This window comes from Dermacentor andersoni, chromosome 2 (assembly GCF_023375885.2).
Source record: "Dermacentor andersoni chromosome 2, qqDerAnde1_hic_scaffold, whole genome shotgun sequence".
In the NCBI taxonomy this organism is placed as follows: domain Eukaryota; kingdom Metazoa; phylum Arthropoda; class Arachnida; order Ixodida; family Ixodidae; genus Dermacentor; species Dermacentor andersoni.
Window position 1 is genome coordinate 127266258 of NC_092815.1, and position 15608 is coordinate 127281865.

At 43.9% G+C, this 15608-nt stretch overlaps 1 protein-coding gene across 7 annotated transcripts in view; it reads left to right on the forward strand.

The window, feature by feature from the left end:
• Epac (Exchange protein directly activated by cAMP) overlaps positions 1-15308 on the forward strand; it is a 794549-nt gene extending 779241 nt beyond the window's left edge. For all 7 annotated transcript variants that reach the window (XM_050187979.3, XM_072286537.1, XM_050187981.3 and 4 more), the window contains 7 exons: positions 310-407; positions 1336-1461; positions 3649-3827; positions 8952-9246; positions 10370-10424; positions 10706-10760; positions 11842-15308. In XM_050187979.3, coding sequence (XP_050043936.1) covers positions 310-407; positions 1336-1461; positions 3649-3827; positions 8952-9246; positions 10370-10424; positions 10706-10760; positions 11842-11914 — 881 coding nt within the window. In that variant the 3' untranslated portion in view covers positions 11915-15308. The remainder of the gene's footprint in view (positions 1-309; positions 408-1335; positions 1462-3648; positions 3828-8951; positions 9247-10369; positions 10425-10705; positions 10761-11841) is intronic.
• The last annotated feature ends 300 nt before the right edge of the window (positions 15309-15608 follow it).

Below are 15608 nucleotides of genomic sequence, written 5' to 3' on the forward strand. Positions count from 1 at the left end.
ATGTATTGGGAATTCTTCTCAATATATTCTCAATCGTACCTCACCATTGTACGTTCGTGAGATAATATTTGTGGGAGGGCATGTTTCTTGTTATTAAAATGTGCGCGCACTTGAAGATAACGTACTTGCGCAGCGCTCTCTGATATAACCGTTGTATCGGTGGCCTATCTTTATATTATTACTTAATTTGCGAAAGTAGTATAAGTCCTAAGGTGTCAGAACTAAAAACCAATAATGTGTTAGAACAATGTGAAATTGTTTGACAGAGGAAGAGCCAAAGGTAGAGTTACGCCCTACATTTCGTTCCAGAACGTATCGCATTCAAGGACTCTGAGGTGAGCGTACCCACCGGTCTGAGTATCAATGGAAGGGTCTTCATTTCGCCGGCAGATCACCTGGACGCCCTCGTGAGTTGTGCCACGATTGTTTACTTCCGCGAAATGTTCCGAATCGCGTATGCGGTGTAAACAGGCGTGGTCGTACCAAATGGCATAACCATCACGTGTATCACTGTGCCCATCGATAAACTTAATCAGCGACGCGCTCATCGAAAAAGGAAAAAGACCTTTCCCGCAATCGAACCGGCCAAACTCACGTTCGCTTGACCGCGAAGTTACATCTGCGATAGCCGAAACCGCTCGAATAGCAGTCTCGCGGGCGTTTCTCGTTGCTGAAAGTTTCTTAGACTTTCGCTAGGCTGTGATTGGGCTTTCAATAAAGCAATTGCTGTAGTTTCGACAAAATTAAAGTGAATTATGTTATCAGGTTTACCGTCCCAGAGCAACACACGGTCTACAAGAGACACCGCTGCGTCCGAGGTCTAATTTCAACCGCTCGGGGTTTGTTAACGTGCACCCAAAGCACGACACACGAGAGTTTTTTTTTTTTTTTTTTTGCATTTAGCTTCCGTAGGTACCCGCCCGCCGGGGCAGGTAATCGAACCAACGAACCAACCAACGACCAGCGGAGCGCTACTGCCACTGAGCCACGACGGCTAGTGATGTGGAAGTTTGTGGTTCTAAGCTAGAACGTAGTGAGCGCGAGCTCAACAAGGGCTTTATCGATGACCATTTTTTACAAACCTTCGTTCGCAGAATAATGCTACAGAAGTTTAGTGTTCTAGCAGTCGTGAATACGTTCGTCTAATGAGATTGCGAGTGTCTGCGAAGGTCTTGCGAGAGACCTGCGAGTGTCTGCGACAGGTCGCACTTACAGCGACGTAAAGTAGCCGCTGCCCAGTTTAGGGTTCACCATTTACAAATGCCAATGTGAGCTTTTACGAATTGGGACGTCAAGTTGTGGGCTTACGTGTATTATGTGTCGTGCTTCTTCCAGACGCCTCTGAGCGAACAAGAGGGCCCGGTGGAAGGGACAGGTGCACTTCTGGAGACACTCAGCTCGCACGACATCGCCTACCACATGTCCCTCTACGACTGGCATCTGTTCTCCTGCATACACGAGGTATGCGCCAGGCGCTAAAAACATCTCACCTATAACAAATAGGCTTAAAATGATTGCGGTTCGGCTGCCCGCACTATGCCTATCAGGCCTATCAAGCCCTATTTGGCCTTGGTAGGCCTGATCTCTAAACTGTGTTATTTTAATTTTCCGCAATGACTTATTATTATTATTATTATTATTATTATTAAGCCCATTCAGAGTGCCTGGATATCTTCATGCCTAAATTTTACATTTAACAGATAATTATTAACAGATAAAGCTTCATGCCTTATGTTGGTCCTGTGACGTTTTTGTGCTGCTGATAGAAACACTTGTGATGAAATGGGCGGCTTGTCACCGATTACGAGAAATAACAGAGGGTTATTTTTGGGGCAAAAGTCATCATTGTTCCTAAACGAGTTGAAAGAGCAGGTAGCAGATAAATTTAAATTGTGCCAAAAGCAGCTATATAGACATCTCAATAACGCAACAAAAGTTTTCTTGAGTGAAGGCCAATTCAGTAGACTAACGAGGTCATGGTCTACCTCAATGAATGAATGTCAACTTTTCTTTCAGCGTTAAAGTTATAAACATACTTTGTCTAATGCAATATGGAACTCGTCAGTGTATTAGGCTAATACACAAAAGGTAAAGACCCTTTCTAGACTTTGTTGTTGTTGCACTCTCCCTACTATCAGAAATTCAAAACGCCACATTATAAGCGCTTGGAAATAGCGAAACATAATAGCTTGTATCTGAAATGAGCCGCTTCAGTACAGTGCTTATACTTCACATCAAAATGTATCGTGATGCTTCTTGTTGCTCTTCCTCGTGTCTCTATGCACAAAAGAAAAAGAAAACGACAAAAAAGGGATCACGATGGTTTTTCTTTTTTACACCTCGCCGCTTTGATCAAGTGTATTACTGTAGAGCATGAAAGCTTGAAGCTATTGTAATTCATATAAGCGAGACAAACCGTTGGGAAAGTTGCAGTACATTTGGAACGACAAGCGAGAAATTTGGTCTTATTCCAGCGACTGTTTAATTGCATTTACTCTTTAATACCGATTGATGTAAACGGCAATGAGCTTCAATGTGATTGATAGTACTCCTAGGGGTAGTACCCCTAGTACCTCTAGGAACATGTTCAGTCACCAACTCGCCCAGTTTGCTGTGCTAATTCAGTGATCGATAGGTTTAATATTGCTACATGATTTTCTTTTCTGGTATTCCCTGAATACATTTAGAAAGCTCCAGTGGCACACAGAACGCCAATATGAAAGGGCGAACGCCTGGTTTTGCGTTCGATACCGGTAATTTTTCTTTTACAGCTGTGCAATACAAAACATTCTATGTAGGAATTGTTCATCGCGAGAATTATACGACAAATAGCAGTGCAAATAGCAATGCGGCGCTGCGTGTTTTCGCCCATGTATGTAGGTGGTGTGGAAGAGACAGCGAAGAGAATAAAGGCAGGTCACTTGCTTGGGGTTGTGGCTCCACGTCAATGCCATCCCATCGTGAATCGGTTTGTTGCGCGTCGTCTTTGCGTGGCAGTCAATGCACAGCGTTGCATATGCTTTAAGAGCGTCGAACGTAGTTGCTCAATGTCCACATGCTGTCGTTCAGTAGTAACGCGAATACAGACGCAACTTATTTTACGTTACACCATGCCGGGCGCTTGAACCGCAGCGTGACGAACGATCAAGCGCAATTTACTTTAACTAAAAGTTAGAGCGCTAGAAACACGAAAGACGTATAGAGAAAGAAACACACACCACACGTGCTCACTCACAACTGACCTCATCTTTTATATCTCATCATGACATGCGTGAAGCGTCCACTTTCTATATATGTATTTTTCCATACGTGCATTAAACATCAGTTGTGAGTGAGCGCGAGTGGTGTGTGTTTCTTTCTCTATACGCCTTTCGTGTTTCTAGCGCTCTAACTTTTTATCAATATGCGTTATCACCTAGCCCACCTATCCATCCTTTCACAATTTGCTACCTCGCGACTGCTGTTGCAGTAAAGTTACACGATGGACAAGTTAGCAGGTGGAAATGTCATAGGATTTGTTATTGCTCGTCTCCTGCTTGCAGAAAAAAAAAGAGAGGTAACATTGCGGCTTTGCCTGTGACACGAAGCAGTCTTCTCCCCGTACATCTGATAATTTCGGGTCGTTTTCTTTTTTCTTCGGTCTCGCAGTACGAGCTCATCTACCAGGTGTTCGGCAGGCATCAGTTCCGGAAAATCATGTCCAACCTAGACGTGTTCCAGAGGAGGTTCAACGAGGTTCAGTTTTGGGTCGTCACCGAGATGTGCCTGGCGAATCCGATCGGCCGGCGAGTGCAGCTTCTACGAAAGTTCATCAAGATTGCTTCCCAGTGAGTGCCCGTCCTCACGTTCGTGGTTGTAGCTTGTCCCTTAAAATCAGAAAGTCTTTGACCCTATTTGCCTTTTTAGCCAAATTACGGCTGAATCTTTTGTTTCAAACACGTGTGTCCGTAGTAGTAAGGTTCTGGTTTACATTCGCCAGGACCTTACGTATTTTTCCCAACACGTAGCGCCACACGACGGTAACGAATACGTCTGTGTTACTGTGAAAAAGAAGAAGCTGTCTTTTACTCTTATTGGCGTCTACCTTTCCCCAACAAGTCAGTTTGATAGAAAAAGACTGGAAGATATTATGGCTGCTACTCCCGGTCCTTGGATAATAACAGGGGACTTCAAAGCTCACCACCCTAAATGGGGAAGCTCCAGGATAAATTCGAGGGGCAGGTCAATAATATCCTTTGCATCAGGCCACAACCTGTGTCTTCTAAATGACGGAAGCCCGACATTTCTGCGAGGAACTACGTACAGCAGCTGCCTTGACTTGACTTTGGTGTCACGTTGCTCGACTTTGAGCGTGCAGTGGTTCACTGATATTGAAACCCATGGAAGTGATCATATTCTCACCTATATGAGAATCGATGGACTAGACGCCGCATTACCGGTTGTCTATCGCCAAATCGACTGGTCAGTCTTTCAAGATCGTGTAGAAGACACATGCAAGACACATATCGCACGCAGATTAGAAGACATAATAGCAGACGCTATGCAAGATTGTACACGCTGTTTCACACATTCATCAAAGCGTACAGAAAATGACATTGAATTGGAAAGGCTTCGTGCACTACGTCGCCGAGCTGAAAGGAGGTACAGGCGCACGAAGTCAATTCTTGACCTCAGAGAAGCTCGGCGCATGCAAAAGAAGATCAAACGCCGAATGGATAAGCTAGCGGATCAAAGATGGAAATGCTTTTGCGACTCACTCGACCCCCGCAAGCCATTGTCCCGTGTGTGGCTTACCCCACGGGGTCATTGCTCAAGTCCCCAGCAACGACACCCTTTCAACGCCCTTGCTCTCTATCAAAACCGCCGTGAGATAGACGTCGCAGAGGAATTTTGCGCGAAAGTCGCCAGCGGCACAGTTTTGGTCCCTGACATGACTTTAGGCAACATCCCCGGCCCACGAGATGGAAGTGTGGACGCTCCATTCTCTATGGAAGAGTTAGAAGCTGCTATGGCGCTCTGCAGGTGTTCGTCTTCACCAGGGCCCGATGGCATAACATGTACTGCTTTGCGCCACCTAGATCGAGAAGCACGAAGAGAACTTCTCAGCCTTTTTAATAGTTCTTGGCAAGATGGTGTCGTCCCACAGGAATGGAAACGCAGCCGCCTGGTACCGCTTCTAAAAGCAGGAAAGTCGCCACTCGAACTGGCATCGTATCGGCCTATAGCTCTTGCCAGCTGCGTCGGGAAGCTCATGGAACGTGTGATCCTCATGCGTCTCGAATGGTACCTTGAACAACACAAAATTTACCCTGACTCTATGGCGGGATTTCGACGCGGTCGTTCATCGACTGACAGTGTCATCGATCTAGTATCATCTGTAGAACAACAGAAATCTCGCAAGCGATTATCAGTAGCGCTCTTTCTTGACGTGAAAGGCGCTTACGACAACGTTTCCCATCAATCCATTCTAGGCGCACTTTTGACAATTGAACTAGGAGGGCGAGTATATCAATGGATCAGAAACTACTTGACACAAAGGTCCTTGTTCGTAAGTACGAAAGATGGTCCGACTACCGACCACTACACATGCCGAGGCGTTCCCCAAGGCGGTGTTCTGAGGCCGATTCTTTTCAACCTCGCGCTTCTTCGGCTGGCCGAATCCCTACCGGAAACAGCGAGTGTCTCAATCTACGCCGACCACATCTGCATCTGGACATCAGCGGTCACTAGCCTGCAGGTTCGCGCACGGCTACAGAAAGCAGCAACACAGGCATCTGACTACCTTCACACACAAGGCCTTACCATCTCAACAGAAAAATGTGCGTTAGTCGCTTTTACGCGAAAAGCGATGACTCCTTATCCAGTATGCATCAATGGTTAGCCTATCTCCTACAAGAGAAATCACCGGTTTAGGGCGTCATTGTAGACCGGGACCTCACTTGGAGCCCTCAGGTTGCCCACTTAAAGAAGAAGCTCACATCTATTGTTCACGTGTTCAAGTTCATCGCCGGCAAAACAGGGGGATCGTCAGTGGGCTCCATGCTACAATTATATCCAGCACGTTTCATCGGATTCCTACGCTATAGCTCTCCCGTGCTTGCTAAAACGTGCAAGTCCAATCTTCGAGAACTTCAGAGCGTGCAGGCGCAGGCACTACGTGTTTGCCTAGGCCTTCCGTGGAGCGCCTCAACAGCAGGAACCATTATAATGGCTCAAGACCATCCGATCACGACTTACATTAGCACGGAAACGCTTAGAGCCCATATTCGTCATGTTTCACGGATGCAGTCAAGCTCTCTTGCGTGCCTGCCAGAACGACGACCACAGGCGTCCTTCGCCAACAAGGTCAGCATCCATCATGCCTCCTTGCCATCCGGCTTCACAACCTCAGCATGTTCAACCTCAGCTTTGTGGTGTTTAAAACAACCTCAAGTGCGTCTTACGGTTCCAGGGATAAGAAAGAAGACCGACCTGCCTACCTTGGCCTTGAAGCAAGCAGCTCTGGATTGTTTGCACACTTTCTATTTGGATCGAGTCCACATATATACGGATGGTTCTTCCACTCAGACCAGCTCCACCAGCGCAGTGGTTATACCATCACGATCACTAAGCATCCAATGCAAGGTTTCTCACTTGACAACATCAACCGGTTCGGAGCTTGTTGCCCTCCGAGGTGCCGTTGATTATATTAATAACCAACCGGCTAATCGGTGGGCAATATTCTGCGATTCAAAGGCAGCCTTACAATGTCTTCTGTCATCTCTTCGTCGCGGGTCATGTGAACAACTCGTGTCGGAGATACGAGAAATGCACCATCACATGATCACGAAAGGACACGACGTCGTGTTTCAGTGGCTGCCTGGTCATTGCGGTATCTCCGGCAACGACCTCGCTGACGAAGCCGCTAGGAAAGCACACGAAGGAGCAACCCTTGTTTCTATACCTTTATCGCGGACCGACGCAGCCCAACACTTAGGCAAGCTAGCCCACTCTTTGACATTGGAGAAGTGGCACACGCCTGAATTCACTCAACATCGATTGCATTCCCTCGATCCCTCTATGCAACTGCGGCTGTTACCAGGTCTTCCGCGAAATGAGGAAACAGCGCTGTGCCGCTTACGTTTGGGCGCCGCATTCACCAATGCTTATGCATTTTTGATTGGAATGGCTGATAGCGCCGAGTGCAATGCCTGTGGTGTCGAGGAAACTATAGAACACCTACTGTGCTACTGCCCATCTTTTGAAGATGAAAGGCAAGACCTGTACACAGCTCTCAATCAGCTAGATGGAAAGCCGTTCACCTTGAACAAGATCTTGGGACCATGGCTTCTCATATCGCAGCTACAAAAGGCCACAAAAGCGCTGCTGCGATATTTGAAAGATACCGGATTGAGTCAGCGTCCGTGATCCGGCCTGAGTGACCGACTGATATCCCCAGTGGACTTTCTCTTAATATTTCCGTCCCCCTTTCCCTTTCCTCAGTGTAGGGTAGCCAACCGGGCTCAGTCCTGGTTAACCTCCCTACCTTTCATTCATCATTTTCTCTCTTACGGCTGCAAATGCGAAGCCTACATGTCCGTTCCCGGCGGATATCTTTCTTGGACCGGCCCGGCCTTATCTGCCGGTAGCACCGCGGCACGGCGCTGCTGTCAGTTGTTGAAGGTGGCGGTTGTGCTTCGCACGTCCATGGCGTGCGAGCAACGAAGTGTGGCAATCACAACCGCCGGCAACCTCCGGTCATTTCAGTGGGAGAGTCTGGACCACCTACCACACAGTCCAGAGCTGGCCCCTAGTAATTGCCGCTTTTTCGTTCCGCTGAAGAAGTTCCTGGCAGGAGAGCGATTCACGTGCAACGATGAAGTCAAGCAGTCCGACGGTGGTTCCGTAGTCAGCCGGACGTATCCTACCACAGGGGCATGCGATGAGACTAGTGTCTGAACCGGTGTGTAAAATATGTGGAAAGATAGTGTAGGTCACGCAGAATAGTACGTATATTTGTAATTACCTGTATCTATCTTATTTTGGGTAATAAATATAGGGACAGACTTCCTGATTCGCCCTCGTATAACTGAGTTTGCAAAACTAACTCTTTTTTTCAGCATTCGTAACAACAACAACAAAAAAATATAATCTGGGTGATTGGCGTTGGTCCTGGGCTCGATTTCCAGAGCCTCTGAGAAACCAGCATCGGTTTTTCATGTAGCTTTGTGCTATACTAGCGAAGATGACAATTTTTCTTTTTGAGGAAACTTCCTCTTACTTGCCGATTTTCATGCAATCTGCTTGGCAAAGTCACCGTAGGAATGTGCAAGAGGCTGCCTTATCGACAACAGGCACGTTAATATGTATTCGTTGTTGTTCATCTGAAGAGGTTTCCTGTGTGCACCAATTTTGTATCTCTTAGGAATATTTGTTTGTGATCGCATCGCGCTTTGAAAATTAATTTTTATTTGTATTTGCAGGGGCACTCCATAAAGAAGTCGAAACATAAAATCGGGGTGTCGAACATGATGACGACGAAATTGTCAGGCTGCAGTGTTGTTTTGATACTACCGAACGAATTACCTTGCCAGTCTCGGCAATCGCAAAGCTGTCCTTTGCGAGAACTGTGTTGTATTGACCGATGTCTTCATCGCTGTGACGTCTATCGCCACAATGACTGCGCTGCTTTCTCGCGCTCGTTAGTAGTGTGTACTAAAGGCTCACGATAATTTATGAACTTCCAGAACATTAGATGCATTTATTCTACTGAAACATTTTGTTATAACAATTGTTATAGCAAAACAGACGACGTGCGGAACATATCGATGGATAACAAATTGTTTGTGCTCGAACAAAAAAAAGAGAACTATAGTGAATCGGGCCACACGCTCTCTCGGTCCACGTGGCCTTCTGCGGGGCCCGCTCTTCTCTCGCTGCGCGCTGACGTTCTTGATCTTTCTGGCTCGCAGCTGCCGCGAGTACCAGAACTTGAACGCGTTCTTCGCCATCGTCATGGGACTGAGCAACGTGGCCGTGAGCCGGCTGAGCCAGACGTGGGAGCGGCTGCCGGGAAAAGTGAAGCGCACCTTCGCCGAATTCGAAACGCTCATCGACCCGTCACGGAACCATCGGCGGTACCGCGTGGCCGTGTCGAAGGTGCAGCCCCCGCTGGTACCTTTCATGCCCCTCCTGCTGAAGGACATGACCTTCTGCCACGAAGGGAACAAGACCTACATCGACGGTCTTGTCAACTTCGAGAAAATGGTAGGTCGCACCCTCGCTTCGATCGAGACTAATGTCGCGCGAGGCCGGCCGACTGCAACCGAACGAATTATCGAATTCGCTTTTGGGTGTAAGCTACAGGTCGCACCATTGTAGAGCGAACATTCCGAGAGTGACCGCCGGGGGAGTTGCTACCGAAATTGCACCGTCGCAGTTCTGGCAAAATTATTTTTTGACACACTTTCAGTAAATTCACTATGCTCAAGCCGCTTTTGCTGCTCCACGTTATTGGGCTAAGATATCGGGCAACTTGGAAAGAATCGCTTGCCGGGACTTTCTCGTCAAGGCACTCCAAAATAACACTACAAAACCTTCAGATGGCTCGGATCCCGCAGGTTCTTTTTTTGTTTCTTCGCTCTTCTGTCGCCGGCCTGTCATGCACTCGTTTATCGCCACTAGGTGCCACCTGCAAGCACTCCAAGTCACTACACGCCCTTTATGCACGCTTATTATGACATAATATTCGATCACATAATTATTAGGGTGCGAAGGGGAACTTCTTTCCTTATTTCAAGCTTGAGGTTCATGTACTGAATGATTTAGTCAATTAGCGAGAAAATTTCTAGTTTCATTTCACGACATATTACTGCTTTTCACATGAGGTGTAGAAGAGTGAAAATCAGCTTAGCAGTTCGTGTTTCTGTTTACATATTCAGCGTAAATATTACGTCCTGGGAAAAAGAAAGCAAGTCTAGAAACGAAACCGCAAGTGCATTCGAGATCAATTTTTAGTTCGTGAGAAATATTTTAACGAGCCAGCTGCATTACCGTTGCAGACAATACAGTTTCTTTGAGGATCCTGCTAAGCAGCAATATTATGCGAGCATCTCTAATGGTTGACTCAACAAGAAATTATGCGTGGGCGTTCATTTTGCCATAATATTGATGCTATAAAAGTGGCAAACAGTTCCCGTGCTCAGGACTACCAAGCTTGGCACTATGTAGCTTTTTAGTTTATTTCCACCGAGTGCATAGAAGCGGGCATATAGGATGAGCGGGCTTCTCTCTTGACGGGTCTTGTTCGTCTTTAATTTCAAAAGCTTGTACTAACCGCTGCTGCATATTATTTTTGTGCTTGACAAGAAACCTTCATCTCTATTTTCAGCACATGATTGGACAAACACTCCGGTCACTGAGACACTCAAGAAGCCAAAGATTAAGTGAGTAATTTTGACTGTGCTGTAGAAATGAATGGGCTTCTTCTGCATATGTTACTTTATTAAGTCAACTGAAAATCGAATAACTCAAATCAATTGTGGATCTATAATATGCAAGAAATTAATACAGATTTCCAGGTAGTGGTAGCACTTTTACAATGATTTCTTCAGAATGTCTCAAAACTCCATGAACATAACTTTCCTTTATGTGGTAATTCAAGGAAAAAAAGACTTCTCTTGTTGAAGTGGATTGCTACAAAATAATTTGTTTCTTTTATTTTAAGATTTGGAACCACCTCCACCAGGAAAAGTTCAGCAAGATGTTCGTGAGTACATAAGGTATGCAAATGCATCCATTATCCACCAATATGTGTCATGAACTTTTTTTAAATATTTGTGTTCAAGGGGATGTTGCTGGTTGTTGACAGTACCGACTGCTCACCTTTTCTGAAGTGAGATGTCAGTATGAAACGATGTAACATTTTCGAACAGTAAAAGAAAAAAGAATATATACTGACAGCAGATTGAAAGTTTGCCTCACACAAACAACAAAAATACACAAAAAAGAATGTTTCTGAGAAGTTCTTGTTACTGACCCCTGTTATTGGCTCATTCCAAAGGCAGCACTCGTAAACACACATGCACAAAAACATTCAGGAAACAGCAGCAAAAGGGTTAACGGAAACACAAATATGTGCAAATGCTGAAAAAATACATCCACAAAGACATCTTTCTGACATGATCTGACGAGCTTTAGTACCAGTTATATATTCCTAGTTGTTAAAGCAACTCTTTTTAACTATTGTATACAAATGAGGATGTGTAGACTGAAAGTATATTTTGTTATGTTTGGAAGCAACAATATCAAACAGGAGATTTTCTGATTTAAATATTTCACATGGAACAATGTAACGTTAACACGCTACATAAAGTCTGCAGACTGTTAAAGCTTCTAATGCTGCAGTGCACCGCTTGCTTCTGTTAAGTATGAGAACACAACAGATTAATAATAATGTGTTATAAGAATGCTGTAATTTGATTTAAATTTCTTACTGCTGTTCTTTTCTAAGGCATATATAGATTTGTAAAAGCACTAACTAGGTAGTCAGTAAATTCTGTCACGGTCGATTCTTACTTACTTATACTATATATTCTTAATATATAGTATAAATATGAATATATTCTTAATACATTTTTATTTACTTACACTAACTTAGCCACCGTAAGATATATCTGTACATAGGCTTTTGCATTTAGGCCATAAAAAATTCGTGATTGTTTATTACAGATAAATACATAAGATATTCCATTTTCTCATAATAATATTGCAGTGGGTTACAAACAAATGCCTATGGTTCGTATGCTATGTGAAAAATACAGAGATGTGTCAGGAGAGCCATGGCTTCTTGCTCTTTTTCAGAACACTCAAGGTGATCGACAATCAGAGGAGACTTACACAACTCTCACATGCTTTGGAGCCGCGGCGGCCATGAAGATGACGCTCCAGTCTTAATTTATTCAGACTTAGCATGCAACGCTAGCCACGATCTATGATACTTCATTGTTCTCAGCTTCCTTTGGAATTCATCGTAACATTGTAGTTTAGGTATGAATGCAGAAACAAAGCAACTCGTCACATGGTGCATACAGAATTGTGTTATATATACAGATAGGGCTAAGGAAAGCAGTGAAGACCAATCGTCCATTTAGAAGAGCCACTTGCCAGCGAAGGTAGAGCTGAAGGTTAATTGAACAAGGGCGGGAGGAGGAGTGCAGCTGTCACTACAACTGCTGCTGCCACTGCAGCACTACAACTACATACAAGCTGTTTTACTCATGGTTGTTGCCTCAAGCCAAGACTCCACTGTTGCAGTGTATCTGTGGTAATTTCCCGATGCTCACTGTTCTCTGCCAGATGTGAGGTGAAATGGCAAAGATAGCAGAAGCATAAGCTTCACCACCGGCCTATGTATTGTTTTTCCCAATGTTAAATTGGAAGCTTTGTCGCATCTGAAGATATTTTCTGCTATAGTGTGCATTCATTACAAAGCTCACTCAAGTTTAGCACCTGTCATTGGACTCTCTTTCAATGAATGAAGTTCTTTATGTATCAACGATAATGGAAGATGTTTGTTTCAGGATCCTAGGTATATATAAAGTATTGTTCATGGGACTAATGTTCATAGGACGACGTCTAGTGTGCTTAATTTTACCCTCAGGGGCAAAACAAATGTGCATCCAGTAAAATGTCTTGAAAGCCATTATTGTAGTTAACAGTGCAGACACAGCGACCTACCTTTATGAAGGCTGAAAGGGCAGTCTTTCGGTAAGGACTGTAAATTACACTGCACACTTTAAAGATAATTTTCTGAGGAACATTACATGCTATCAAAAGTTCTGTAAAATGACTGAACATTTATGCGCATGAATGAACATAAAGCTAGCAGCAGAATATTCAGTGCAAGAATAAAAAAAAATATTATCGTGGTCACTGCTTTGGCCCTCTAAGTCAGTGGCCACAGCACTTCTTCTGTTGTCTTTGCCATTTTCATTTGATATTTTCCATCTTCCCTGGCTCTATACCGCACTGCGGCAAGTCTTGAGCTATTGATGGATCCTCCTAGCCCTGTGTAAAGTCCTGACCGGGTAAATGGTCTAGATTTTTGTTTCCCAGAAAACCACATGTTTGTGAACAAAACTCCTGAGCTGGGGTACTTGTACCTGAACTATTTTTGAGAGACCGCTTCGTTCCTGGACAGATTTTTTATGTAGACCTTTACCCAGATTCTACGAGATGTTGTACATACGTTTGTACAGTGTAGAAGAAGAACATATTTTCATTTAGTTTTATTTGTTCTATATGTTCTCATCATTCCTTGTTGTTGCATGCTGTTTATTTATAACATGTATTCACGTACATCGATACGATCCAGTTTAACACCATTCCAGTTATTTTTAAAGATAAATAGGTCACGTGTCTTAATTTTTATCCACTCCACACAGGAATCATGCATGCTATTTCTAATGATTTACATTCAGGGTGATGTGCATATTCTGGATAACAATATGTCAAGTGAACTTTCTCATCCTGTTCCTTTTGTTGAAAAACAGTTTGCTGGTAGAACCTGCCCTCAAGATGAAAGCGACGTGAACAAAAATGAGACTGCCTCATTTTAACAAATCCATCATACACCCTTGCTAAATGCTTACATTATCCAAAAAGCAGGTTATCTGCCAATCTAAAATGGATTACAACCACAACATTCTTTCTGGACTGCAAGTAAAACTGTTGGTTGTGTTAAAGTAAGTTAAATAGAAATAGACCAGAGATTTTTGAGGCTACTTCATAAAATTAGAGAAGAGTACTTCAGCGCTATACTAATTTTTCACTAGTGCCTCATATGTGGTGCAAAAATTGCTCATTGTTGAAAAAAAGCACAAGTAGAAGTTATTAATTATAGCTTCCACCAAGTTGAGAACCTAAGTGCATGTGGCCACCATAAGACACAGTGACCAGTTCAATGTGCTCTCAATATGCTTTTGAAGTGTGTCCTAAGTATGTCAGTAGACAGAAGGGAATTGTGTAGCATTTCTTATTTGTTGAAAGCTTCACATTTTTCATGAAAAAGTGAACAAGGTAGGGGAAACGCAATAATTTCATGGCTAAATTTGTCTGTCACCAGCTGTCATCAATTGCTCGTGGCTGTCAGTGCTTCTGAACTGCTTTGGTACAACCCAACACATTGAGACAGACGCAGGCTTTTATGCTTTCTCTGCAGTGGGCAGGTTCTGCACTTGGATTATTGTTGCGGCGCGTAAACATTGGTCATATTCATCGCGTTTGATGAATATGTGCCGATCCTTGATTTGTGCATGTTTTCATCGGCTTGTTTCTCGTGAACATCGTACATCTCCGTGTAACCTTATTCATACAAACTGCACTGCAACCTTGCAGGTCGCATACAGAGCACGCCAGTGCAAATGAGTGTATTACTGTGCACCCAAGCAAACCTATGTTTTTCACCATGCAATGCACTGAGACTCCTTTTCACATCTCGGCTTCTGCATTGCACTTTTCTTTCTGGTGTTGAAGAACCTAAAAAAACGTAACAGCAATATAGCTAGCAATTTGAACCCACTAAACAAGACTGCAGAGATTATTGGAACTTTGGAAAAAAGGATCTATGCAAACTAGAACGTAGATGACTTCCTGAAGTTGCTCTTTTTGCAACTTGGTGTTAGGGTTTTCAAATTGTTGTTCAGAATTCTACCGTGTGGTCGGCAAAAAAAAAGGCAGCCTACATATGTATTGCGTGTTTCTCAGTGTTACTTAAGTAGTGACACCATCAGAGCTTCATTTAGGCTCACCGAGTGCACCTTTGTAATCTGCTTATTATGCGTTAACTCTTCGTGCTCCATTTTCTTTTCTCATCCATTATTCTGTCACTCCTAACGTGCTTAAATATACAATATTTCACGCGACTCTGTGTTTAAACACTGTTCCTCATCGTCATCGCTTTGGCACTCGCTAGCTGTAGCTTGTTTTCCTTCTATCTTTGAATGACACACCTGAATGCTGCCCTTCTGAACATTAATTGTTAGCTGTCTGACCATGTGCGTTTTATTCCATGCTGCACCAACCGAAGAATCCAGCGTTTTCAAACGTTTTTGTCTATTTTCATGCGTGCAGTATCTGCGTAGGTGTGTACGAGAACAGTGTGACGTTTAAAATAGATTTGTGACAGTTGTAAAATACACAAATCTGTGTGTGTATTTATAACCAAAAATTTTGTTTCTCCCATATAAATATGTATATTCCTCATGTAAAATATGTTTTGATATTTGTATGAATATACAGTAAATACATAGCGTGGAAAGAAAAAGAAACAGCGTCATTTCGTGCATTTGTTATACCAACATATTTGGCGTTGTACTACTCGGCCTAGCTGGCGAAATTTTGCGTTAGAACTATTCTAGACTGGCAATAAGCCGCAGCCTTTCGATGGTATTTTGCCTTGGGAAACAACGGCCACCTTAACGTATACCTGCGAATACGTTGATAAGCACAGAAGCAACCGCGGTAAGCAGTATTTCAATGGCAAGAAAGGACATTTTGTTTGAATTAAGTGCTCTGCACCGGTGATATTAGTTTGAATGGGGCCAAAAGGTAAGTACTCCTTACTACTT